Raw genomic sequence first — 27,962 nt, forward strand, 5'->3', positions numbered from 1 at the left:
AACGTTAGAGAACGTTTAACATTAGTTTTAGCACCGTGTGTTAACCCCTGCCGGGCCTTTTATGAGGCTGTAAGGGGAAACATCACAGGTAGTGGCTGTATCCTCTATGCACATATAAATCACAGTTGCCTCTTTCAGTGATGAGCATATTTTAAGCAAAAGCGTCTGTTTGATGTTTAGCTGCCATTGAAACACTTTAAATCACTTTCAAATTTTGATTTTGAATGTTTTATAGGCTGCAGTGAGTCAAGGTATAAAAGCAAGTCAATGATGTAGCCTGTTATAATTCCACAGTAGATTTTTAACCCCATTTTCTTAATCTGTGGCTGGTTGTCAGGATTTAGACCAAGTTTAGCCACAAAACTTCATAAGAAACTGAAAATCATGCATTAGGGTTTCTGTAACTTTGAAAATCCGACTGAGACAGTAACTGATTCCTACCAGGTTAATAAAACTTAACAGTGTGTGCCCCGCCAGAGCAGTAAACATGTTTATTACGGGACATTACACACCCTCTGCTCATAGTGCCTTTTCATCTTAAATCAGATCATGAAAACACAGTGCTGCAGCTGGAGAAAAGGCCTGAGAAAAGCAGATAAATTAGCCTGGTTATATTGAAACAGCACCATAAAATAGTCTCCATCCATTCCTTCCTCCTACGCCTCGCACAGCGCCCATACAATACAGGGTTGTGGATATATTGATCCACATATGAAGGGCAGAACCCCCCTAGCATCCTGTCCTGTCTGAAGCACCTGCCTGCAGTCGGCTCTTGAGAGCGTCACCGTGGAAACAGAGACAGCAGACCTTCCCGGGGATTTAAACAGGACTGGGCAATTTATAATTCCACCCAACAAGACTCCTGCCATCTTTATTATCTGGGCAATGCTCAGTTTAAGTATGAGAAACCAGTGTTGTTGTCCACACCAATAAAATATTTAAGATGTTGCTCCATAAGCACAGTGGGTGCCCGGTCTCAGAGACATGATGACTGGCTCCATGTGGATTATGTAAGGCAAGCAGTAAGTCCTCTCACCCAGGTGTGACATGTCATGCATAGGCCCCAATGGAAAAGTGGGAAGCATGTGTCTATACATAGACGTCCAATGAAATATGAAGCTGCAGCTCCTCCTGATCTCTGACTTGTTAACTCAAAAGTAAACTTCTAATAGGTTTTTGACTCATATTTAATATAGTCCATATTTACAATACAGCTCTGATTGTCAGCAAGTGCAACATCTGTGTGATCCTCTTGACTCGTATGATACTCTGCTATAGTTTAAGGAATGAGGAGCAATATAAAAATGTTGATAGTCTATAATCTTGTCCCAGATCGAGTCAGTAGGTCATGGGATAGTAAATGGGGATCTGAAGGGTTTGGGTCTATGACGGGGCTGCCCACAGTGGGTCGCACTGCCATCATTTTTGTCTCTAGAAAAAAACAAAACATCTGCCCCTTGAAAGTTTTCCAAAGAGTGTTTATTCTATATTTGATCTGAAAAATCGCTTATGAAATGGCACATGTGTTTTGCTTACATGAAATCTGAGAAGCCATGGTTTACTTATAGGCTACAACAGGATTGTTTTTGGCCTGCAGCCCCTCTGATCGTTTTACATTTTGGCACAAAGTTGCGGCACCCCCTGACCCAAAATTAACTCTTTTTTTGATTTTTGTCTTTACCCCGCGATGATTTGAGATTATTAACATTAAGTAAGGCCGGCCTATGAAGTTTGGGATCACGTGTGTGTGAGCAGAGCCTGGCTGGGTTGAGTGAGTGCAGAGCAGAGCAGCAGAGCAGCATAGCTCCTCTGGGCGGACGCTTCCACTCTAACCACCGCCTCTCTCTCTCTCCAAAAGCACTGGGACAGATTTATGCTTCAGCTTTTTCTTTTTATTTATGAGGTCCAGTCCACTCTCGGGACCCTTCGGGACGGTGTAAGAGCGCACAACAAGTGTAAGGAAGACATGGGAAGCCCCGTGTTGCCGAGATGACCGATGGTTTGGTCAAATAAAACGCTCTTTTTGTCGCCAGAGAGGGAAACTTGAAACAAGGCTTGTTTTTGGAGTTCCACCTCCCCTCCTCTCTCTCCGTAGGATTTGATTCAAAGTCGAAAACCAAGATGGCCGCCGATTCCGTGCAGGTAGGAAAAGTTGACAACTGTTGCGAAAAGTGCGCAAACTAGTTTCAGAAGGTCAAATATAAGTTAGTAAACTACTTTATGTGATAGAAGTTACGTCGCTAAGAGTAGATAGTGCTGTATTTTGTGAAGGAGCTGTGCCGGATCCCAAAGGGCTGTCTGGGAATTATCCATGGATTGAGGCCTGGGAAACAATTACCTAAAATATCCTAAAATATCCCAGTTTCAACACTGTGCTCTTGTGCGGATTCAGTTGTGTGAAATAACGTAACAGCAGATTTGTTCGCTGACCATTGGTTTAAAAGGGGTTAGTGTTACATAGTTCAAGTCAAATAATGGTTATTCAACGTTGCAGGTCATCACGTTACTTTTGGGAAAGAAACAATAATCTGCTCAGCGTATTAGCAGGCTATTTTCCCATTTTAATACGGTACTCAGTTTTGTAAATGCTGTGAAAAATTGTCCATGTTTTGTAAACAGTGTACTTGAAGCAAGTGCTCTCTCTGCCTGATGTAAAGATTTTTCCAAACACAATACAGGCCGGATGAATTGAAAGAATATCACCTGTAATGTCATGGAAGTCACTAAAATGACCATCTAACAAGTAAATTACATTTTGATTATAAAAAAGTAGTTGGTAAAGACACAGCAAAGTAACCCCATCTCCATTATTCTCCATGAACAGTCATGACTCACAGAGTAATGTGGTTTCACTTGAGTGACGTCAGTTCTAAAATAAATCTTTCTGACACGAAGTAACAAAAAATATTGTCCAATTGGTACAACGCTGCCAGGACCTGAACTAATCTCGATGACAAATAGAGTCGAGCCAGTCCTTTTCGGTTTCCTCCCAAACGTCCCTCCCTGAGAGTTGTTTTCATGTCCGTGAGAAGATCGCTCTGTCTCTTATTTACATTTGTAGGGAGCGATGAGAAAGTAGTGGCTGTATCACATGATCATAGAGCTGTACCACCAGTAAGGAGAAGGACTTGAAGTTTCTTTGTGTTTCACATGAAACTGATCACTGAGTCAACAGGTAAAGATGATCTGCTGTCATGTCAGTGATGCTGTTGCTGAACTAGACTGAGTTCAACTATAAAAATGCCTTTTCATGCTCCATGTTACTTATCCCTAGCATGAAATATTTTGCTTAAATTATGAATTGATGCCATGTACAGCTTCTACAGCATGCTGAACTGGCAATATGATTCTATACATAACACTGGGTTTAAAAAATCAAATTGCCACAACATCACATATTAAGTTAAAACTGTAAACAAAGTAGCCCATGACAGAACAAGTTTAGACTAGACTACCTGTTTCCTCTTGAATATGAGGATTTAAATGGATAAAGATCTTGTTGGTGTGGCATTGAGTTGTTATATTGATTGGTCATTCAGTCGTATCTCATTATGCGTATATGTGATCACAGTACATGTTGTGTATTTCATTAGGGCTGCACAGTTAATCAAAGAAATACTGAAATGGCAATGTTGACTATTGCAATTGCTAGATGGAAAGAGGTTGCAGTGTTTTCTCAGTGGGAAAGGTGTTTCAGCCTCTCAAACAAGGTACAGTGGTGTTGTGCTGGACCTCTGACCTACAAGCCTCACATCTTATTCAAACTGAGGCCAATTCTACGTGTTAACATGTTGTTTTCTCCACCTGCGACTTTTTTTTATATTTTTAAACTGAAAAAGAAATGATTAACTTTGTCCACATGAATCACAGTTTATATGCTAATTGCTATATTAAGCGAATAAATTGCAATCTGATGTGTCAGAGTTGTGCAGCCCCATATCTCATATCACGGCTCAATATAGATTTTTACATGTCAAGTGCCAAGCCAGAGGGATTTTCCACCATATTTGTACACAGTCAACACCTTGAGTGCAGTGATACCACCTTGGAAAAAGTGTGGCATAAGCAAAACATCATTAACAAAATGGCACATCTGGCAGCGGTGCACTCACTGTTAAAAGCTGTAATTCTGTCTAGCTGAACCTTAAACTCTGCCGCCACCGCAGTGGTTGATGTGGAGCGCAGCCAGTCCTACTCAGCAAAGCAACAGGTGCTGCAGCGCTCAGTTTATCACTCCTTCTCCTTCATGACATTGCGGAGTTACTTTTCTGGACACAGAGTAAGCTTACTGTCTGTTAAGATTTTAAAAAATGATTACTAACAGTGAGCTGAATTGAGAGACATGTAGATTTTGACTTGCCTCGAGACTTGACTACGCCTCGAGTTAAGCCTCCATTTGTATGGTCTTAGTTTATTGGCCTGTGTTGCTATTTCTGGTGGAACACCAAGCATTGACCAACACCATGCAGCCAGCTGTGGGGTGAGAAGAGCGGGTGTCAGGTTGTAGGCTGAGATAGGCCTCGTGCAGAAATGGCAAGGGCTTGGCTTTTAAGCATGAGCCTGGATAGTGGCCTCAACTTTTCCATTGTCCTATTGTCTGAATAGAGCTCTTGTTGTTGGACTTGGAGCTTTCAGGCTTAAAGAGCAAGTTAACCTGCTTATACTTGAGGTTCAGACCTAATGTTTGCTTTTATTTCCCAGTTCCTTTCATGTGTTGGGCACTAAAAGGGCTCTATAACCATTTCAACATGTCTAGGTAACAGTTGTCTTACCTTTTTGTAACAATACATTTACATTGTAATCAATTAATGTCAACATGTACTGGATCGTGATCAGTTGGCCCAGTCAAGTTATTATGTGATTTTATGAACAGCCCCTATTCTATGTATCTAATAAATCAATCAGCTTTATATTGTCTTTGTTGGAGCCTAATAAAGCAACTTGCAGCAAAGAGATTGCAATAATGGTCCTTGTATTTGGTTTGTGGACATTTGACCTCAGGATACAAAGCAACTAGTGGAGCAACTCTAACTTTAGCAGCTTCCCTCCATCCATCATAACATGTAAGCATTGTAGTGTGTGAGTGCATACAGTTGCTTACAATTCCTGCTTCACTCGACTTTGAACCAATTAGTCCTGAGTTCCCGGTGTGACGTCATTCCCCTGAGCAGGCAACACATTTAAGTAGCAAGAAATGATAAGGCCCGCAGTTTACTGTACAACTTTAGCACAGAGGTAAAAGAGCAACTTAAGGAAGTGTCGCAGTCGGAGAAACTTAAAGTTAAACAAACACGCACTGGAGCACCCGGTCTCCTTCTTGTGATTTAGTCTCTTTGTTTGATCCCAAATTAAAACACAGACCTTGTAGACCTATATGCTGATTTATTTCCACCTTATCTGATCGGCCTTTTCGTGGATTTCCTTGCATTGTTGCTCAGTAAAATCGGCCCTTTTCGGTGTCCTCGTGCTGTCCTCAGCCTGCGCTGGTCAAACACAGCTACAGTGCAAACACGTTTTGTAGGGCAGTGAGCAGGGAAAGAGAGCTGCATTTTTTTTTTTCTCCCCCTCTTCCACTTCCAGGAGTTGTGACCTCCATTTTACCTATGAGTCATCAAGGAGCCTCTGGACCAGGATGTGTGCAAACTATAGTTTCCTCTGAGGGGAGCACCTATAGAGGAGAGAGCGGGGTTTCACAAGGGGTGTTCGGCCAGGCAAGGGTACGACTGTGCACTCGAGGCCTAAAGAAATCCCTTATCCAACCATGCACCTGTACTCTGAACTTGTTTTTTCCCATATAAATCTATCAGTCAGGTGCACAGTATGTTAGTTTGTGTGAAACTGAAGTAGGAGTTGGACAACACACTCTATATAAAGTCATGTTCTTTGCTTTAGATGTGTGATTGTGGCTTGGTTGATACACAGTACTCTACTGGCTTGTTTCTACAGTGACGTCCTGACAGGCTCCAGTGTATTCAGAAGGTTTTGTTTTCACCGGTAGACAAAAGCTCCCTCTATCTTCACCATCCGCTGCACCGGCTGAGACTTGGAACAAGAGTTTACCGGCAGTCTTCACTATGTTTTGAACTTCATTACTGTCATTGGTTTATAGTTTTACAGAGCTCCTCCTCCGCCTCCTCTCCGCCACCACACAAGTCGCTCCCCGGGGGGAGGCCGCTGGACGTCTGGCGTTTTGTTTTTAACTTGGGTTAATTTTAGACACCATCCTCTCCCTGGAGCGAGATTAGGTCCCATTCTGGGCTGCTGTGACCTCACAGAGTGAGATGCTAAGAGGGATTTGGCTGTCGCTGCTCAGACGGTTTATCTTCCCTGCTGATGTCAATGGTCTGTGTGAGAAAGAAAGCACAAACAAGAGAGAGCGAGAGAAACACAGACACTGACGGGCTTTGAGTGTCTGACTCCGACTTGACTGAGCCTCTGACCGTTATGGTGTAGCCTGACTGTTGTTTGCGAAGGATATCGTTGCTGCTACTAAACAAAAGACCTTCACTGGTGTTCGCGTAATGACAATTTAGCTGGTCAGTGGAACATGCGTGGACTGGCTTTTTCAACCGATCTAGAGATGGAGTTGGCTGAAAGTGATGATGTAATGGTAAGACATTTGGTTCAATGTCATTAGTAAAATCTAGAAATTTAGTCTTGTTGGATTGATCCATCTTTTTGTTGACCTGTCATTAGGCAGGCTCACAAAATGGAAGTAAATGGCATTAAGCCTAAATGTGGATATCTGAAAGTGTGTGTGAGCTTGGCTGGCTGTTTCTTCTATGTCAAAGTCACGATGGGTTGAATGCAACAAGGCACAGATCTAGTCGTAGTTGGTGATGTGCTGTTGTTTCACGCCTCATTGTGCCCTTGTTCTGTGAATGGAGTAAATTCACTAAGTCTTCAACACTCCTAAGCTTGTTACACTTCCAGAGGCTTTCAGAGGCCAACGAGTTCTAGTTTACATTTACATTTTAGGTATTCAGCCGACACTCTTATCTAGAGCAACATACAAAGTTTGCCTTGAGTGGGTGGATTGTGCAGTGGTAATATCTCCAAAACATCAAAGGTCACCACTTTGTGGGAATATGAGCAAATATGTTTATGCATAACAAACTGAGTGATTAATATTAGCAAATTGAGGACAGGCCCTATATTTTTATGTGATAATTCAGCCTATATAAGCAATGATCACGCATAGAGGCTGGGAAAAGTAATATAGCCATTACTTTCTCATTGCTCCCTACAAATGTAAATAAAAGACAGTGTGATAATGGTCTCCATGTTACACAGTCGAAAGGTCATATCACCTAACTAACAGTTCAAAATTAAACAATATTTTCAAAGCATAGTGCTTTGATTGATAAACTCTATTAACTTGTAATGCAGTAATTCTTTGCAGTCCTCACTGCCAGCTTCTGGCTCGGGCCAGAGTCACTCTGACTGTTCTGACTGGCGGGACGTCACCGCTCTGTTCAACAATGACCTTTTAAAGCCGAAGCCATTCAGGAAGTCACTTCCTAATCCCTCCTTAGTTAAGGTGACTGCTATAAGGATGCAGGTCATGGCTGGCTGACAACAGCAGTGAAAACAACACAGACAGAGGCTCAAGTTCAAAACAAACCACTATACTGTGTTGACCTCAGAATATTGATTTATACTATCCATTTAACATGGTGAAGATTTTAGCTAGTGTAACTTAGATTAGATTAGATTTTAGCAGAAATAGCACTGTATTGGCTATGAAGAAGGCTCAACTCTGGGATTCATTATTGATGAGGCCTACTAGACGATCAGGGTCAGATCACAGTATTGTAGATCATCAAATCGCCAGTGTCATAATGGGAAACCTAGTGGCCCCTTGGTTTAAAATTAACTTCTGTAGCCCTACCCAAGTGACAGTTGGCAACTCTTGTATATCTTTAAGTTGCTGCTGCATTGCCGCTGTCATGAGCTGGCCTCATGACAAAATGGAAATATATGTATTTTGTGAGACAATAACTTCAGCTGATGTTGCACAGTGTATTTTGCATGTATTTTTTGAGCTCTATGTAAAAAAGCTTGCGTGCGCCGGTTGTTTTTTGTTTCAGTCATTGACCTCTCTATGTCCTCTCCTCCTCCTCTTCATCTTTGTTATCCTCCATCCCTTTTTCCTCCTCCTCCTTATCCTCCCTCGCTGACCTTCTCCTCTAACACTGCATTCCTCATCTTCTTCGTACCTCCTCTTTTTTTCCTCCTCTTCCTCCTCCTCTCCTGCTCTTCTTCAGGGGGATGCCAGGGGCCAGCTGGTGTCGGAGCGGCTGGGTCTGGGACACAACCTGGACCTGTCCGACACCATGGTCCAGCAGAAGCTGGACGAGATCAAGGAGCAGATCCGCCGCGAGATCCGCAAGGAGCTGAAGATCAAAGAAGGGGCAGAGAACCTGCGCAAGGTAATATCACTGATTTTATTTTTCTTACAGGTCACCTATAGGAAATCTGTGCACTGTTTCTATCTCATTGGAATGAATTGCCAAACTTTCTCATGTGCAAGACTTCTGTGGAACAAATACAGTAGTAAAACTATTCTATTCTATTCTGTTTTCAGGTGACCACAGACAAGAAGAGCCTGGCTTATGTTGACAACATGTTGAAAAAGTCCAACAAGAAGGTTGAGGAGCTGCACCAGGAGCTGCAGGAGCTCAACGCCCACATTGTGGTCAAAGACCCCGAGGAGCTGCTAGGTAACTTTAAGGAAACAACAACAGCTTGGTAGCCCCAGGGAATTGAAGAACTACTAAACAAAGTAATCAAGACATGTATAAGCAAGTATGCTGATGCTATACTATGCTGTACTTCTTACACAGCATGTGAGATTGGTGTAAGCCATGTGCTTTTACATCAATTCTGAATGTTTTGTATTTCCAGATATTGAACGCGCAAACATATTGCAAGTGCAAAACATTGCTTGATAACTTATTTTTTATGTCCTATGACCTTTGTCAGAGCCATAGCAATACCTAATGAGAGCATGCACACACACACACACACACACACACACAGCATATTCAGTCTTTGGAGGTGACTCATTCTCCAGAGGCTGACATTGTTGCATTCCACATTCCACCAACAGTTACAACGGGCCCGACGATTGTTCCCCTCCGAGGCTGTTGAAAGCCCGCTCCTGTGCATTTGTCGACAACAATGGAATTTGGAGAGCGTTACCACAACAGGGGGCGCATTCAGTATGGTTTTGTTACAGTAGTTGCCTTATGGGATAGTTGTTGGCGAGTGACCGGGACCGAAGTCAGGAAGAGAAGGAATGATATTTTTCTGGCTGCTACCATCACATCCCCCTATTCAGTTGACATTAGGAAGTAGATGAGGAGGGACGTGTGTGTGGAGGGGAGGGGGTTGTTTGTCTTGGTAAATGGTTGTGTTAAGTGGGAACAAATTTAGCCTGACTCAGTGACCCCTTATCTGATGAGCGAGGGATTTTTGTTCAGTGACGCAACGCCAGCGGAATGTCGCTGGCCATCGCAAGATGATGGAGAGGGACCGACTGCAGTTCGGCTCCAAAGTCATGAGACAAGTTCTTGAAATACATTCAGCTCTAGGAAGGAGTTCCTCTACCTCTACGAACAGCCAGAATGTGCTCTTGTTCCAGGAAAGCTATAGGGGGGCTCTGGTTATTCTCTGCCTCTCAGCTGAGGCCAGAAATGGACTGACTTGTCTGGGAGTAGGAGTGCTGCTGTAGGGTCACCCATCAGGTCCCCCTGTTCCATATGATCTCATTCATAAAGAGTGTTAAACTGACCCAAGATCAGCAGTTTACTCCCTGAATACCAAGTCCAATCCATTTCCTCACAGTCATCATGTCACATTTCCAGTGAAAACTGCCTAGACCAGTGTGGGGCCAGTTTCTCCAGTCATGATGTCATTGTTTGGAGAGTATTGTTAGCATGTTTCTCATTGACTGCCGATTGGATCAGATTGGGCTAGTCAGAGGGAGGGTTCCCCTTGTCAGCTGTCCAGCAGTGACATCAGTCTGCCAGCTATTCAGTAGCTCAGTAACTTGCCCTGTGGCCCAGCGTGGGCTGGACTGTGATGAGAAGGGGGGAGAGACAGAGAGAGAGAGTGAGAGTGGGGTCCTTGAATTCTTGGCTTGCTGTGACCTCCACCAAACCCCCTCCTGTAGAGAGGGAAACCCCGGGGGCTGACAGTACATCATGCAGCACTTCTACACATGTGTATCTAAGCATACACTTGTCATCATCACATACACATTACACATGACACTGAGTTGCGTAAGAGTAGACAGAGGGATACGCAGGTATGCTAGCACAAACACAACAGCAAAAACATTATTTTACTTGTCATTCAAACCTGATGTGAACTCCTTTAATCACTTTGAGACTCCAGACTCAGAATGTGCTGAGTGTGAATATGCCACTGTTGGTACTGGCATGTGCTGACACTGATATCACAGACACAACTCATTTTTTATGAACCTGTAATCTTCATTAGTACTGCTTATATTAATCTTTGTAAGAGGTTGCCTAATTACCTTGCCTAACTTAATTTTAGTTTTCTGAACTCTCGAAGGCATTTTTGACCCAAACCCCGGTTCACAGGCAATCTACCAGTATGTGGTTTGGATGAGAATCTAAAAGCGGGGCGTAAGTGCGCACCCTGATGACATGCTCTTCCTGTCTAGCCCCGCCTCTCGGTGTGTGTCTATAAGAGGGAGGGTAGCCCCGGGGAAGCTGACATCCTCCCCTCCTGCCCATTAACAGAAACCTCAGCGGAGATGCTCTCTCTGCTTATTAGAGTCATTAGATGAATCATTTAGACTTCATTTAAGTTCAAAGAATCACGTGCTTCCCTTTTCAAAATATCCCACAGGTGTTCAAAGGAATCAGTAGACACTGTTTTGATGAATCATACACTGAATGAATCACAGACCCGCCTGCTGGTTATTGTTATCCGTCTCTGGCAGTGTCTCCTCTTCTGTTAGAATTACTGATTTTCCTCATCACTGTCATTTTAGTAAATCTATCAGGCTCACTTATATAGACTTGCATCCTAATGTACCAGTGGCCTGTTCCGGACACACTCAAACCAAATCCGACACATGCACTCTTTGATATGAAATCGCATTTTTAGTTTCGCAAATATGTATGATTTCATGTCATTTTCAGGGAACTTCTAAAAAATGGAAATGGAAAATGACATCAAAGAGTGTGTGTGTCTGGAAGTAGCCACTGTTATGACACATCCATAAGTATACAGCCTAATATTTCCTAGATCCTACTCGGAAATTGGCATTGTCTGTGTTTATGCTGTTGCACCTGTTGCTATTCCACATCAAAACACAATGGTGAAATCACTTCTTGACGTGTATTCCAGTTTGCCTACCTTAAGTCCCTCACTAGAGAGAAGCGCCTTAACGACTGCACAGACGCTAAAAAAAACTCGCATTACAAGTTGAGAGAAGTCAGGCAGGTTTTTTTGCCCACCTCACCTGTGTGCATGTGTGTGTGTGAAAAAGTTTTGCTCCGTGCTCCTGCGATGGGCCTGGGGAGGGGCTTTCTGTGCGCCGTTCGAGTCCGGGCATGAAAAAAAAAACAGTGAGCTCATCCCTCAGAACTGTGGTCCAGCTGAGGTGATAGAAGACACTTGTTTTTCGTTTTGAATTGAAGCGTGTGTGTGTGTGTGTGTGTGTGTGTGTGTGTGTACATGGCAGGCCCCTAAGCCCTCAGGCAGCTGGGAGAACACAGTGCTGCTGGGTCCAACTGTCTCATTCTGGACAAAAAGACTATTGGGAAAAGTTATATGAAATCCCAAACGTTTGAAATATAATTAGAGGTTGTCGGTGATATATCATCATCAACATCAATGTGTGTGCCATATTTGCATGCACAATAATGTCACTGGAAATTGTCTGCAAGTTCACACTTGTTTTTTTCATTCAGAATAGAGAAGGCCCCAGGGTTTCCCTCTGCTCTGTTACAGTTGGAACAGACTTCCCACCGCTACAGGGTGTTTTGCCACTTACAGGAAAGCACTAAGGAGTTCATAGAAAATTCCCTTCAATCGTGATTTTCTTTGCGTTACAGCTCTTGTTTATTTCCAAAGCGTTATGTGGCAGGCACTCGCCGCTCTTTGTTTCTTAAAGTGTTATACTACCAAGTCAAGTTGTCTACCCATCTTGAAAGACTGAATATCGCTGTGCTCTGGCTGCAGCTTTGATGCACTGTAACCATGTGTTTCTTTTGTTTGTATCTGCATGAGAGAGCAAAAAATTGTGGAAAAGAAATATCCAGTTATTACTACTCTACTATTACACTTTAAATGATGCTGTTTCAAATAATTGAAATCCTCTCTCTGCCACCATCCATTCATCTGTAGACTGAAATCCAACTTTTATCCAGACTTGCTATAGATATAATGTCACTGACTGTATGATTCCTCTTGTGTCAGTGCAGACCAGTCAGAGTAAGGAGAGGGAGAGGGGGGCCTTCAGTTGAAATGGAGTCTTGTGCTAACAAACCTTGTCAAAATATAAACAGCAGACCTTTCTGGATACATTATCTAACTACTGAAGTTGCTACCTGACATGCGTTTTTGTAAGCAAAGTTATAGTTCATTTTGCTGAGCAACAGAACTGTTTAGCTGAATGAAAAACGTCTGGTAGCCAAAAATAGCACATACATGTTGAGTTATTTACAATCCATATTTGACACAAACTCCAGCACCACAGACAGAACCGTGTATCTGAGGTTATTTTGAAAGGAACGCTTTTCTTTATTAGCAAAAAATACTAAAATTAGATGGGGAAAAGTGAGTTGCTATTACAGTATTTAACGTATGTTATCCTGTTAACATAACTAACATGACATAGATGGATGCCTAATACAAGTGGTGACAGAGCAGCTACTCCAAACAAAGTAGTTGGTCCAGTAGGCGCTAACCTGTTCTGTTTTTCTCTTTACCCAGAATGCCCTCTGACCCCAGACACCCCCAACAGCGAGGCCAGGATGTGCACCAGTAGCAGCCGCCTGGCCGCCCTGAAGAAACAGAATGACATCGAGCTCAAGGTCAAACAGGGCGCCGAGAACATGATCCAGATGTACTCCAACGGGTCCTCCAAGGTAGGTTCCAGCAAGGTGTGTGTGTGTGTGTGTGTGTGTGTGTGTAACTCGACGTCCAAGTTATAGCCACTACAAAGAATTCGGTAGCTTTTAATCTCATAAGCCCCACTTCATGTCAGACTGCAGAAGTGTGTAATAAATCGCTCCCATCAGTTATTTTTAAGCGAACTATTTAGCCGTCCAGGAAGAGTCCAAAAGGTCACCAATAACACTCACTAATGTCAAGCCGCCATCATCTAGCGTCGTCTGTTGCGTTCACCTCTGACATTCTAAGTAAAGTAAATGACACAGTAGAGAACAGGATCCAGATAGATTGTAACTGCTCAAAGGCGAACTTACCCAACATGACCTTTAGCTTGCTTCCCCACAGCACTCTCTGTGGTTGCGATTGCTTATTGGCCACTCGTCTTGGAAATCTTTCTTTCTTCACTTGTTCTTGACTATTTTAGTCTTGGGGATGAGTTAAAAAATGAATCTTCAAATTTAATCTAAATCTCCTCTTGTAGTCTATTTCCTTCCTGCGTTTTTCAAAGCAAATGACATGGCTTGCTAATCTCGTTACCTAAGTTACCCTTTTCTAAAAGACCATGGAGAACAAATTAAAACAGTTGAACAACAACAAAATCCACCCAATCCTCCTCCCTGCACATAGTGATTCATAGTTTACAGCCGTGAGACATGAGCACATCGTAAGCAGACTACAGGACAGAGCTGTATCTTGTACCACAGGTTGGAAGGGATTTCTAGACTTGTAATCATATGCAACACAACATTAGGTAACAGAAGAGTCTTTTTTGAATGGTACCATGACTATTATCTGACTGGTACACATGGGAAATGGAGCAAACAGGCTTGTTGACAGTCTGAAAACCCCGTCCCCACAGAATGACCATACATAGTGGGTTTGCTTTTACAGCTTCCCTGCAGGGGAGGAGGAAGCGGGAGAGGGCGGTCTTCGCGCTGACACCCACTCTGTCATATGCATTGTTGTTTGTTCACAAAGCTCCTCTGGTCCTCGTGGCTACTCTAATCCACAGAAGTAGAAAAACTATAATTTAGTCCGGAGGTGTGTGTTACAGCGCTAATAATAACAGCTGAGAGCCACTGGGACTCATCTCGGGGTCTTGCGTCAGTCGGTGGTAACTGAAGCCACTCTGTAGTAGAGAGTGTAGTACAGTGTAGAATATCAGGAGCCTCAACCCTGCTTTGCCAGTCATACAGTGTTGCCCTATAGCATAAGTTTCTGTGGATATGTCTTATAAGGCTAAGTGTAATTTAGTGTAGTGTGGATTCATCAAAATCAGGGTTCCCGCAGGCCTTGAAAATCTTTGAAAGTTTGTGGATTTGAGAAAAATAAAGGAAGGCCTTCATTTTTTTTTTTTTTAAATGAATTGACGGCATTGAAAGTTCTTAAAATATAGCACCCAGATTGATCAGTAGTCCTCAGCTCTCTGGACCTCTCTTCATCGGGGGGAAAACCCTATGATCCATATTTGCTAATGCTAAGGTGCATACCATGCACCCACAAGGTCCCAGGGTGGAATCTTTCTTGTCTCTCTTTACTATAAAACTATCTAAAATAATCTTTAAATAATCTTTAAAAAATGAGGCCTCTATTATGTCTAATTTTGACAAATGTCTTTTGTCATGACAAATGTCATGTCTCCAAAACATGCCAATTTTGAGTCCTTGAATTTCACCAAACAAGACATTGAAAGTCTTTGAAAAGTCCTTGAATTTGACCCTGTAAAAAAAGAAAAGAGATGATTTTGAAACGAGACAGTTGCAGAGTAGGGCCCCAACAAAGTGAAGCCTGATCAAATAATGAAGTAAAAACTTAACTTAGGACATCGGTGGCTTCAATTTCACAGACCCAGGTGTTTGTAGTGTAGCACAGTAGTGGGTGACTGAAAACTGCTGCATAACTCCTGTGAAGGTATGTTATGTAAGCGACCCCCTGGTCAGTGCAGCGTTCCCCTGGCCAGAGAGACGGAGACAGACAGAGAGGGGCACCTTCCAGCTGGAAATAGTCCTGTCCTGATGTCAGAGAGGAAATGCCTGTCAGACAGAGGTCTTTCCTGCGCGCGCCACCGTCAACAACCAGGATTCAAACTTCAGAGGAAACCTGGGTGGAGTTTGCTTACTCCACTATACGTGTGTGTGTGTGTGTGTGTGTGTGTGTGTGTGTGTGTGTGTGTGTGTGTATTTGCATGTATGAGAGGGACGGCAATAATGACGCATGCAGCACACAATGACATTCCACTTTCATTTTTTTGTGAATAAGATTTCCCATGTGGTCACTCATACTTTGGCTCCGATTAAGGGCATGAATTGATGGCCTGGCTGTTTGTGTTACACGCTCACAACAAGACACAAAGTCTGACGGGGAATGACGTGCATTTGGGCCACTTGTAAAAGTTATTTGACTCAGGAAGACTGAGTGTTACATGAAAACAAAATTAAAACAATTCATTCATTTATTTGTAACAGTCTGTCTTCCAAAGTAATTTGACTCAGGACGACTGAGTGTAACATGAAAACAAAATGAAGTATAAGTATGGCTGCTATAATTTTTGCCTTTGTCTTCAAATTTTGCCCGTAGGATCGTAAGTTGCTAGCGACCGCCCAGCAGATGCTCCAGGACAGCAAGACGAAGATCGAGTTCATCAGGATGCAGATCCTCAAGGCCAGCCAGGCCAGCGAGCTGAGCTTCGATAACAACGACGTGATGGGTGAGCCCTCCTTTGCATTCGGCGATCAGTTAGAATTACTCAGCGTTGCCTTTTGACCATAAATTCCCCTGACAGACTAACACACCTGTGCACACACACGCTCCGTGTAAGCTGTCATGCCCCTCTTTCTCCTCCAGCCAAGCCCATCATCAGCCCGCTGGACCTGCGGGTGGAGGAGCTGTGTCACCACGCCAGGATAGAGTCCGCCGTGGCCGAGGGAGCCAAGAACGTCATGAAACTCCTCGGCTCTGGAAAAGTCACAGAAAAGAGAGCGCATTCAGAGGTAGGTGGTGTGTGTGTGTGTGTGTGTGTGTGTGTGTGTGTGCAAAATTCACATCCTCTACCTCCTTCCTAAACAACAGGCACTGGCACAGATTCTTCTGACAACAAAACAATTAGACGGTGATTGGAAAACAAACAGGAAGCAGTTTGTCATCCCTTAAGACCCTATAGCAGTGTGGTCGACACACTCGCTGATGACTGAAATGGAGTTTAATGGAATTTAAATGGAACTGACCGCTATACTGCCGCTGTGCTCCACTCAAGTAAATGGACCATGTAATTGATGTTCCTCTCTCTCTCTCCATCCCTCGCTCCCTCTCCTCTCCTCCCGCCCTCCTTTGCTTCCTCCTTCCTTCTTTCCTCCCCTCCTTCCCTCTCTGACTCCGTCCTCCTCTCTCCCCAGGCCCAGGCCCGCTTTAACGAGTCCAGTCAAAAGCTTGACCTGCTGCGGCATTCCTTGGAGCAGCGCCTCAGCGAGTTGCCCAAAAACCACCCTCGCAGCAGCAGCATCGTGGAGGAGCTGTCCCTCCTCTCCTCGCCGGCCCTCAGTCCCAGGTCCAGCATCATCTCCACGCAGAACCAGTACAGCACCGTGGCCAAGCCCGCCGCACTCACAGGTAACTGGATCAGCTCTCGCTAGGATAACTAGGGGGTTGGTTATTGCTAATGCATCAATGCTTTGACATAATTTTTGTTACTGTTATGGCATCCTGGACTCATCCTTTTGTTCTTAACCACCATACAACAAAGATGAACTTAGTTAAACCTGGGTATTTTAAAATGACACCTATTACTGTTGTACTAATTTTTGGTATTTCAATCCATTTAAAGGGATCAAACGGTATAAACATGTATCAAAGCTTGAAAATGTTGGATTCTTGTAATGAGAATTTGACTTTTTTGTTTTGGCATTTTTACTGAGGATGTTAACTGAGTGTGGGCTGTTTTCAGTAAAAAATGAAAATTCAGAAAATAATTGACCTCACTGCACTAACGATGTGTGCTTTCATTCAGCAAAGAAAGGTTTTGGAAACCTGTCATTTTAGAACCCGTATTAAACGAATTATTGGAACTGGTATTGGAAAATTTCCCATCGCCCAATCGTACACTTGGCACAGTGCTGCTGGCCCTATTTTTTTCACACTTGCACTATTCAAGTACACAGTTTTTGTGATAGAACAAAACGCAGGACACCGACTGTTATTGTCCCACATAGCACTGAAACCAGACTTGGCCGGCTTTTAAGTTTCCCTTAGTCACACAGCAACACTCCTGATACACTCCAACCTGATGGATCTGTAAGTGAAGTGAGTAAATCTAGTCTTAGCCTGGATACTAATCTGGTCATAACAGTCACCTGGTAAATTTTGAAAGTATATTACATATACTATTTGAAATGAGTGAAATGGGATATCTGATGCTGATCAGTACGCTGCATGCTGTCCTCTCCTCCAGGCACGTTAGACGTCAGGCTCATGGGCTGCCAGGACCTTCTGGAAAACGTTCCAGGCCGCTCCAAAGCCGGTTCTGTCCCGCTGCCCGGCTGGAGCCCCAGCGAGACCCGCTCATCCTTCATCAGCCGAGCAAACCGGAACCGCGGCGCCAGCGCACGCAACCTGACGAAGAGCGAGGACCTCTCCAGTAAGTAGATCTTCCCGCGTGCGCTGTCTGAAAGGTTTTCTTCAAAGTAATGCACACGCACACATAAGAGTAAACGCCGATAAAAGATTACAAGAGTCGACATGGCTACTAATAAAGCGCAGCTAGCCTTGCTTTTAATTATTGCACAGTTTGAATGAGCCATAAGATTGCTTGGCTGAAATGACCCGTTGTATAGCAGCTGAATCACGGTCACAAATGGGAGATTCTTAATAGGTCAGTATTTAACAAATAGTGTGTGTGTTTATGTTTCCTCAGATGAGATCAGCGCAGTGTTGAAGCTGGACAACACAGTAGTCGGCCAGACGAGCTGGAGGCCGGTCAGCAACCAGGCCTGGGACCAGAAGTTTACATTGGAGCTGGACCGGGTAACACACAGTTCTGCCCTTGACCTAGATTACTGTTGTTGACTCAACGTTGTGTGTGGGTAATGTAGTTTGTGTGTCTCACATCTGTTTGTTGTCGTGTGTGTGTCTGTGTGTGTGTGTGTGTGTGTGTGTGGTTGCCCTCTAGTCCCGTGAGCTGGAGATCTCGGTGTACTGGCGAGACTGGCGTTCGCTCTGCGCTGTCAAGTTCCTGCGCCTGGAGGACTTCCTGGACAACCAGCGTCATGGGATGTGTCTGTACCTAGAGCCACAGGGGATGCTGTTTGCTGAGGTACACACACACGCATATACCCACACACACACACACACACACACACACTGACTACATTCATTCCGTACCAGTTAAAGGGGCAGTAAGTGACTTTTATCTACCTCTCTCTGCGACTAAAAAATTGCGGCAATATTGACAAGTCTCTGGAACAGTTTATGGAGCCTGTAATGGACAGAAATATAAAAGTCACATTTTCACAACAGAACGAGCAAGCTAGCTCATTAGAGGGGGGATGGGAGGGGATGGTCCAAATCACAGTCCCGGCCGGAAAGGGAGTTTTGAAAGTCAGAAATCTCAGCACCTGACAAAGTAATATTGAGTCATTGGTATTGAACAACAACCCGGTCAACCCGATTATGGTCATTTTTTGCTATGGGACAGTAAAAATTGTACTTAATGCACCTTTAACCCCAACCTTAACGTAGTCCTAATTCTCACCCTAAACCTAAGCCATTACCCTAAAAAAAAAAGCCCTCTGTAGAAGTGAGCGCTGGCAAAATGCACAACCACTCACACACACGTCTTGAGTATGCAATATAAGACAATCTTGTGTCAATACATCCTGTATGTTTAGGTAGAGATACCGGCATGTACATATATGCACATACCCACTAACACAGCACCGTGACAATTGTACCCATTGTAAGTTCTGTTTGCTGGGTCGTCTGTACCTTCATTACATTTCTCTTGTTCAGGTGACATTTTTCAACCCCGTTATCGAGCGACGACCGAAGCTACAAAGACAAAAGAAGATTTTCTCAAAGCAGCAAGGTGAGTCGGTGTTGCTTTACACGTTTTCAGGGCTTACTATTGTGAAACAGACTTGTAGTTCATGGCCTTAGTCTCCACGATAACCAGTCCCAGAGGTCATGACCTCACAGTTGCCATGGAGATATGGGTTTCCTCTTATGTGATGGAAAAGTTCAGATAATAAGGGGGTTGTCAGTGTCTGATCCTCCTGTTCCTCCCACTGTTTCTCATTCTCCCTCACATCATCATCATCTCTTTTTTCCCACCTTCATCCCCTCATCCACCTATATCACCTAATCCCACACGTCTCCCTGCCCTCCCTGACTTATTCTCCTCTCCCTCGCCCCCTCCTTCCCCTCCTCCCCCTCTCCCTGCCCCCCTCTGCTTCCTCCTGGTCAGGTAAGACCTTCCTGCGCGCCCCTCAGATGAACATCAACATCGCCACCTGGGGCCGTCTGGTGAGAAGAGCCATCCCGACAGTCAGCACCAACTCCTTCAGCCCTCAGGCGGCTGAGACCGGGCCCAGCAGCCTGCCTGGTTCCCCCACACCCTGCAGGTAGAGAAACACACACACACACACACACACACTGAGATGCCATTGAGCAAGGCAATATGGATAAATAAATAAAAAACAAAACATAAACCATTAACATCATCTTCTAGTAAAAATCACATATTACAATCTATCAGACACTGGCTGGATCGTTGATTTCCTCATTAAGCTGTGCCTCTGTCCCCACACAGCGACCCCCTGGTGACCAAGCTGGACTTTGACAAAGAGCCCACCACAGGACCCAAGCACTACCCAGTCCCCGATGACATCCGAGAACCACTGGCCCAGGATAAGATGCCCGACAAGGAGGAAGTACAGGTATGGTGTTACAGGAAGTACAGTTGTCGTTGATAAGGAAGTACTGGACCGATGTAGTCGAGGGCAGCGGGGCAGCTTGCTGGTTTGCGAGTCTTGGTCCGTGATTTAATCCCCACAGCACTCCAAAATAGATATGCACCATACTCCCTTAGGCTTAAAAGACTATTTAAGCCTAAGAGGGGTAAAAGATGTTAGAAGCAGTTGGATGAAGAGCAACAGAAAGCATCAAATAATCACATTTACATGGAGATGAGGCACTGAAGACACTAGATGGGCAGATCCGCACAACTAACTACATACATGTTCGTTAGGGGGAGATGACTTATATTTTATGATCACTTTTCCCTCTCAGATAATACTGTCCTAGTCATCATATGTTAAAAAAACATCAAATCATACCTGGTGCATCCCAGCTTTATCACCTGTGGTCCTCAGTATCTCTTCCCCATCTTTCCATATGGTGTGTGCAGATGAGGAAAGCAAAACTGGCGTAAAACATCCTAGCTATGTGTACCTACATATCTTGCATCTCTCCAGGACGCCCTGGCCTCGTTTGACTTCCTGAACAAGAGGAACAGCATAGCGGTGAAGTCCGAGCTGGACGGAGTGGTGGAGCAGGACATCCAGCCGCCAGACCTGGAGCTCACCGCCATACAGAAAGACACAGAGATAAGGTAGGAGAGGTGGAGGGAGGGCATACATCTGCCGCTTTAAAACACATGCTTGTCGTGTTTGTGTTACTGGTAAAGCTTAAAATACATTTAAAATGAAAGGGAGAAGAGGAGGGGGAAAGGTGAATGGTCTGTTTGTTGTCATGCTGCTCCCAATAGAGTCTTTTATTTAAAAAGGGGTGACTGAAAGAGAAAAATGATTTGTGGTTCTCAAACTGTGGGGCTGAATGAACAAGGGGGCATAGAAGCATTGACAGAGAGATAAAAAGCTAAACCTTCTTAGCACCCTGCTACTGCTTTTATTTTGGTAGTTGTTGCTGCTGCTGTTATGCATCTTTCACCTTAAATATTAAAGCTGCAGTGACATTGTGTGGCCCATGCTGTAAAAGAGTGTGAAAAAGCAACCAGTGAAATGGTTACACGGGTGGAAACGCTGCCCCCTGGCTTTGAATCCTCATGTTTTTGGTTTTCACTGTCACGTTGCAAAAAATGACCATGTAGATTGCTGCAGCAAGTGCCTTGATTCAAAAGACTTGCTACACGCAGGAAGGTCTACATTGCATTTCTGCATTATGTAATGGATCCTAATGTAAACACTGATGCCTTTCCAGGGAAGAAGAGCAATTCAGTCTCCAAGACTTCAAATGCGTGGCAGTCCTTGGACGCGGTCACTTTGGAAAGGTACGTTTTATATCGTCATTCAACACAGTTACATGTGTGGAAAGTTTTTAAGCAGGTTCCTCTATAAGGCGTCCTTCTCCTCTGCATCCCCCAGGTGTTGTTAGCAGAGTATAAAAGCACAGGGGAGATGTTTGCTATCAAAGCGCTGAAGAAAGGAGACATCGTGGCTCGTGACGAGGTGGACAGGTAAGGAACTAATGACTCTCAGACGTAGTGTTGACTCCACTCAAAAGATTGTTTGTACATTGTGTGTTCATATAAAGGACGGTTAGTGCATTTGAAGACGTGAGTGTGACTTGAAAGTTTCAGTTCCCCGTGACTCACACCGCCGTCTCCTCCTCTCTCCCCCAGTCTGATGTGCGAGAAGCGGATCTTTGAGACGGTGAACAGCGTCCGCCACCCTTTCCTGGTCAACCTGTTTGCGTGTTTCCAGACCCAAGAGCACGTGTGTTTTGTCATGGAGTACGCGGCGGGAGGCGACCTGATGATGCACATCCACGCCGACGTCTTCTCCGAGCCCAGGGCCATGTGAGTGGACCGGCTGAGCTCGGCGTTAACCGCCCGTGTCTGAACTTAACGAATTCCTCCTACACCACCGGTCCGATTTTGGTGAAACTCGGAGGGATGATGCATCTTGTCACTGATTGGCCCAAGGGGGTGCCTGCATCATCAGCATGTTTACTTGTTTTTTATATTGATTTTAATAGTACTCACGACTGATCAGTACAAATTTAAGGTTTAAAGGCTAAGAACACATGATTGGGTTATGAACACTTGCCTATTCACATCTATTTCTAGTAATTCTCACAAGTTTTTCGCTAACGCCTTGTAGTTTCCATGTGCCGATGGAGTGAGTGGGGATTCAAAGTGTGTTTTAGTCAAGCAGCCTGCTAGTTGAATGAAAGCTCACACATTTTACAGCACACAGATTATTTTCAGGGGCCTCTCACCAGGAATTCTGGTAGAACCGGCTTTTAAATACCCTAAAAGAGCTTTACCCTCAGTATATAGTTCCTTGTTTCCTCGGCAACAATGCGAGCTAATGAGGTGGATTCCCTCTCTGGTTTTCCTGATTCCTCAGTGAAGGCCACGCCACCTAATCTACTGCTTTTTTTTTGTACTTTTGCAGATTTTATGCAGCCTGTGTTGTATTGGGATTACAGTTCTTACATGACCATAAGATTGTGTACAGGTAAGATATTCAGTTAATGCTAACACATTGAATTCATTCCCATATCTGTGTTAGGAGCATAAAGCTATGCTGACTTCTAATGTTGATGTTTTTTTATTGTTTATTTTACTGGAACTTGCAGAGATTTGAAGCTGGATAACCTGCTCTTGGACACAGAGGGCTATGTGAAGATTGCTGACTTTGGGCTTTGCAAAGAGGGTAAGATGGACGACCACATCAGTTTGAAGGCTTCAGACCTCTGTTCTCGAAAGCAATTGATCCAAGACCATGAAGTGGGGTTGCACAATTAATTGGAAAAAATATATTTTGTGGGAAAGGTGGTTTCAGACAGCTTCCTAAACAATTTGGTGCTGTGCAGAATCCCTGTCAAATAAATCAGGTTGCAAGCTGAAGAATATCCTTCATTTTTTCTAAAGCGTCACCCCTCCCTCCTCAACACACACACACACACACTTTTAACACTTAAAAAAGAACTTGCTTAAAAAGCCTGTGGCCGTATGCATTGCAGTTTATTTTCCAATATTCTGCAAAAAAAAAAAAGAGTCAATATCATGCAGCCCTACCATAAATTAGTATTCCAGTTTATTGTTTTAAAACTGCACTCCTGGATATTTTCAACCTATCAGTTATGGAATAAACATCCTCCCTGTTGTCAGGAATGGGCTTCAGGGATCGCACCAGTACGTTTTGTGGCACGCCGGAGTTTTTGGCCCCCGAGGTTTTGACTGAAACGTCGTACACCCGCGCCGTGGACTGGTGGGGGCTGGGGGTGCTCATCTTTGAGATGCTGGTCGGGGAGGTGAGTGGACGCTTCCTGGTGTTCACCTGCTGAGTGTCGCCTCCTTCATAAAGTGTGACTCTAAATGTACACTACCAGTCATGTTTTTCATTCTCTTAAAGCCATTTTGATCTAAAGGCTTATGCTTAAATGCTTGAAATGTGTTTCTTAGACAAATAGAAATAGTGAAGTTGATGCCTATGTATGAATTTCTTTCCAAAGCCTTTGCCTTTCCATCAAGGCAAAGGGTTAAAGAATCTAAAACATAAGATAGTTTTGATTTGTTTAACACTTTTTTGGTCACTGCATAATTCCATTTGTGTTAGTTTTGATGTCTTTACTATTATTCTAAAATGTGAAAAATAAGTAAAGTAAAATGTGTGTCCAAACTTGGCTGCTAGTGTGCATAATCTAAATATTGGATGTTGTCATGCCATTTGATTCATATTGATGTTGCGACAGTCAGAACAACAGTGATTCATGTTCAGTGCCAGTTGTCACGTCTTCATCTTGATACTTGTCTCTTTCAGTCTCCGTTCCCTGGTGACGATGAGGAGGAGGTGTTCGACAGCATCGTCAACGATGAAGTCCGCTACCCACGGTTCCTCTCCACCGAGGCCATCTCCATCATGAGGAGGGTGTGTTCACAAACTGAAAACAAAGGGATCAGTGCATTTATAATGAGGACATATTTCACTCCTCTGCATTAGAACTTGATATGCCTGCAGTCTGATCAGGCCGCTCAATCCCAGTGTTATTTGTGTGGAAATCCTAGTTGTCTTGTATTGATGGGTCTTGTCTGACACAATAGAAACCAATTGAATTGTACTAAAAGAGCAAACCCTGCCCATATATCATTCCAGGCAAATGCTCATTTTATATGAAAGGATTTCACCTGGTAACTGACCGATGTGTGGCCCGTTTAATATTTACTGTACTTTATTGTCCCGTCTTGTCCGTAGCTTTTGAGGAGGAGCCCAGAGCGCCGTCTGGGGGCAGGAGAGAGGGACGCAGAGGAGGTCAAGAAACATCTATTCTTCAGGGTAAGTGACTAAAAGAGCATTTTCACAAAGATTGATATTTGTTTTCTGTTTTTGTGAATACGATAAGATAAACTTTATTGTCCCTCGAGGGGAAAGTTGTCTTAGTTGCTATTAGGGCTGGGCGATATTGACAAAATCACAATATTTTAGACCGAATACCTCGATATCGATAATGTGACGATATTTTGGGGGAATGAGTATTCGTGCTTTCATAAGATAATTACACACAAGAAAAAAATTGGAAAATTAGTTATAATCATTACTAATCAGTAATGTGTAATCAGTAATAAGTAATGTGGATATGATGATCAGGTGAAGCCAATCATTGTTCATTTTACTCAGCCTCAACAGGCTAATAAGTTCAGAAAATTGTATCACTTTACTGTACCGCAGCCTTTAAGACCAGGAAGAAGTGACATTTAAGTTATTTTACAATAATACGATAACCAAAATCCCAGATATCTAGTCTCATATCACGATATCGATATTATACAATATATCACCCAGCCCTAGTTACTATGTAGTTGCCAGCTAGGTGAAGTTTCTATGAGCTTATCAGAAAATTCAGACAATTTTTACACTCTCTCGCTCTTTGCAGAACATGGACTGGAACGGACTGTTGGCCAAGAAGGTGAAGCCTCCGTTCGTCCCGACCATCCAGGGCGCCAACGACGTCAGCAACTTCGATGATGAATTTACCTCAGAGGCTCCGATCCTGACCCCGCCCCGGGAGCCCCGAGCGCTCAACTCCGAGGAGCAGAACATGTTCTCTGACTTTGATTACATTGCTGACTGGTGTTAGCTCACCCGATCCCCCCCCACACACACACACACACACACACACACATAAACACACACACACACACACTGTGAACCAACCAACACAGCGATGACTGTAGCTCACATTTTTCCTCCCTGCCCCAAAACGATGAGAGGGGGCAGCGAACGTCGCTCCCTGAGCCTTGGGATTGATCTGTGCCATTTTGAAAAGACGGTCCACAAACCCTCCCCAGACCCTCCCCACTTATTTTTTAATCAACATGAAGAACTTTTTTTAACAAACAGAAAAAAAATGAAACTTTTGTTCTTGGAGAAACTGAGTGAAGGAGGAGAGGGATGCCCAGTCCTCCTGCACACGTCGTCGTCGTGTCCGCTGTCTGACCACTGAGAATGTTTTTCATATGAACTCCAAGGAGACGGCAACATCACAATCATGTTATTCAATGTCACTGTCTCTTCATTTTTTTGATCTGTACAGATTATATTCATTCGTATATTTTATTGTTTGTTGTTTTTTTTTTTTTGTTTTTTTTTTGCAAAGCCCTCGCCATAGCTTAAGGACTTTTATCTCACTGTAAGATTGACATGACTGCCATGATCATGTATGAAATTGTTATTCAATGAATCTGAAGTGCTCAAAGCATTATCATCACTGAACTGGCACTACGGTTTAACTACAACAAACATCTTGACTACTACTACTGCTTCTCGACTTGAAACCCAAGTAAGAAAGAGTCTTCACACTACAATTCCTCTTGTCTACGATCCCAGTCTTCGTCCACAAAACGCCTGTTCCATGTTGGACACAGCTTTCCCCTTTTGTTTCCCCCACACTGCGTTCTTTCCTTCACCTGAAGCTTGCATGTACTGTATGTCTGAATACAAAGGCCCATACGATAATATAGCTGTTTGGTGTAAAGCATCAGTCCATCCAGTGTTATAAGTTACTAAAGGTATTATAACACTACCCCTCACTTTCTTGGATAGTCACTTTTGAAGTGTTTACTCTATATTTGGAAATGTTGTACTGGAAAGAAGCCCATTATTGAATTAGTGACCTGAACAGCAATTAAAAACACTTCGAGGGGAGAAATAGCGTTAAAGGTTTTAAACAGTTTCTTCTTTCCTAAGCACTGCAGTGGCTCTTTAGCTTGATGTTGACATTCAGCTGAACTCGGTCCTTGGGACGAAGCACTGCACACTGCTTTCACTTGGTGTTGCAGTGCTTTACTGAACAATAAAATCAAGCAGGGTGCTGCGCTCCTCTGGCATGAATTCATTTCAGTTCCATTTCAATTCAGTTTGCAGTTCTCTGTAATTCCTGACTGGACAGCCCGTTGTGGTGGAACTGACCGCATTTGTCCTTGATACCTCAGTTCTAAGTTAATGAAAGTGAAAACACTAATCCTAAGTGACTCGCACAGTTACAGCTATACTACCAAAACCCATTCATCCAGTCCCTGTTGGAGGACCAGGGAAGCGGCGCTAATGGAAAAACCAGATTGATGGACTGACCGTGAACCCAATGCCGGATTAACCAAAAGTGTTTTAGTGCTGAGATCTCCTTTGCTCCACCATAAGCCAAGTGCTGAGCTGTTTTGGGGAAACCAGGCCCAACTCAGTGCCAGTTAGTGCGTACTAGGGCTGGGTCAATATGCTAATTAAAATACTTTCAAATACCACTCTGTGATTGGTTGAATTATCCTGGCTGGCACAATGGAACCCATAAATTTGCCTCAAATGAATTGGCAAATTCTGTCAATCTTGTGCTTGATCAGCTCAAATATTCAAAGTGACTGAAAGTAAGTAAGTTTTAATTCTAAATTGACCCAGAACTGGTGCAGACCTTTTGATATGAATCACTACAGGGGAGGGCAGGGTATATATATATGTACACAATTGAGCTGAAAGCACTAATTTTATCAATAGTTTTTAATTATCTATGTTTAGCTTAATGATGAAAATAGATTGTACAAAGTTTTTTTTTTCTTATTTCTCCCCATTGCTTAAATGGCTGCTTGTGCATGTTGTCGAGAGGACAGACGAGACCGTTATGGATGGTACACCAATATTGAAGTCACACAATCTGTTGCTGTTCACCCTGGTGTAAAAAAAAAAAGAGGCATTTCTGCAGTCATTGTTTGTTGCCTATCATGAATGCACAAATTAAACATTTTTAATAGTGGTATTGCTTTTATTTGTACCATTGCCAATGAACACATCTTAATGGGATACTTTGGACATTCTGAATCATACTTGGTTTTTATTCAATACACCTTAGTGACTTGTAGTTTCACCATTTCCCTGCAGTTTGCCTATCTTATGAATAGCCACGCCTTGGGTTTTAGTGAAGATGCTAACATGTAATTTTAGGGTAACAAATTTGAAGTCTCAAAGTGTTCATCAGGAGAAAAGCACAAAGGGACTTGCTGTCAAAACTGACTTTTCTTTCCTTTGAGGGATGATGCAAGGAAATCTTGGGAGCCACAAGTAATGCTGTTGGCTCTCTTCAGTGGAGTTAGAAACCGTCACCCTGCGGTGCAGAACCTATTTAAGGTAGTGGCAGTCCACCTATATCTAATGTCAGGGAAGGGCCTCAGCTAGACCTTGATGACCTGAGGTAACCAAGAGGATGAACCACTTCTTTATGTCAAACAAGAGGAGAGAGGAGTCTTTATAGATCAAAATATCTGGCAGAAGACCATAAGGCCTTTATTTGTAAAGACGGAGGTA

General features: G+C 43.5%; 1 protein-coding gene across 1 annotated transcript; it reads left to right on the forward strand.

The window, feature by feature from the left end:
• The first annotated feature begins 1,870 nt into the window (after positions 1 to 1,870).
• pkn2a (protein kinase N2a) lies at positions 1,871 to 27,414 on the forward strand. The gene is made up of 23 exons (XM_071907993.2): positions 1,871 to 2,142; positions 8,268 to 8,432; positions 8,588 to 8,723; positions 12,979 to 13,133; positions 15,736 to 15,865; positions 16,003 to 16,148; positions 16,551 to 16,764; positions 17,603 to 17,788; positions 18,065 to 18,174; positions 18,320 to 18,463; positions 19,159 to 19,234; positions 19,613 to 19,769; positions 19,958 to 20,084; positions 20,622 to 20,758; positions 21,367 to 21,436; positions 21,531 to 21,622; positions 21,788 to 21,964; positions 22,566 to 22,628; positions 22,750 to 22,826; positions 23,285 to 23,427; positions 23,937 to 24,044; positions 24,369 to 24,449; positions 25,048 to 27,414. Exons 1-23 carry the CDS (start codon positions 2,122 to 2,124, stop codon positions 25,249 to 25,251), a joined length of 2,919 nt encoding a protein of 972 aa, XP_071764094.1. The 5' UTR covers positions 1,871 to 2,121; the 3' UTR covers positions 25,252 to 27,414.
• The last annotated feature ends 548 nt before the right edge of the window (positions 27,415 to 27,962 follow it).

The sequence above is a fragment of the Centroberyx gerrardi genome, chromosome 13, assembly GCF_048128805.1.
Source record: "Centroberyx gerrardi isolate f3 chromosome 13, fCenGer3.hap1.cur.20231027, whole genome shotgun sequence".
NCBI lineage: Eukaryota > Metazoa > Chordata > Actinopteri > Beryciformes > Berycidae > Centroberyx > Centroberyx gerrardi.

Excerpts from the sequence above, each read along its gene's own strand:
- pkn2a (XM_071907993.2), top strand. The coding sequence starts at position 2,122 with ATGGCCGCCGATTCCGTGCAG. Across the intron at positions 16,765-17,602 it reads CAAGCCCGCCGCACTCACAG|GCACGTTAGACGTCAGGCTC; the intron begins GTAACTGGATCA and ends CCTCTCCTCCAG. Across the intron at positions 20,085-20,621 it reads CCGACAAGGAGGAAGTACAG|GACGCCCTGGCCTCGTTTGA; the intron begins GTATGGTGTTAC and ends GCATCTCTCCAG.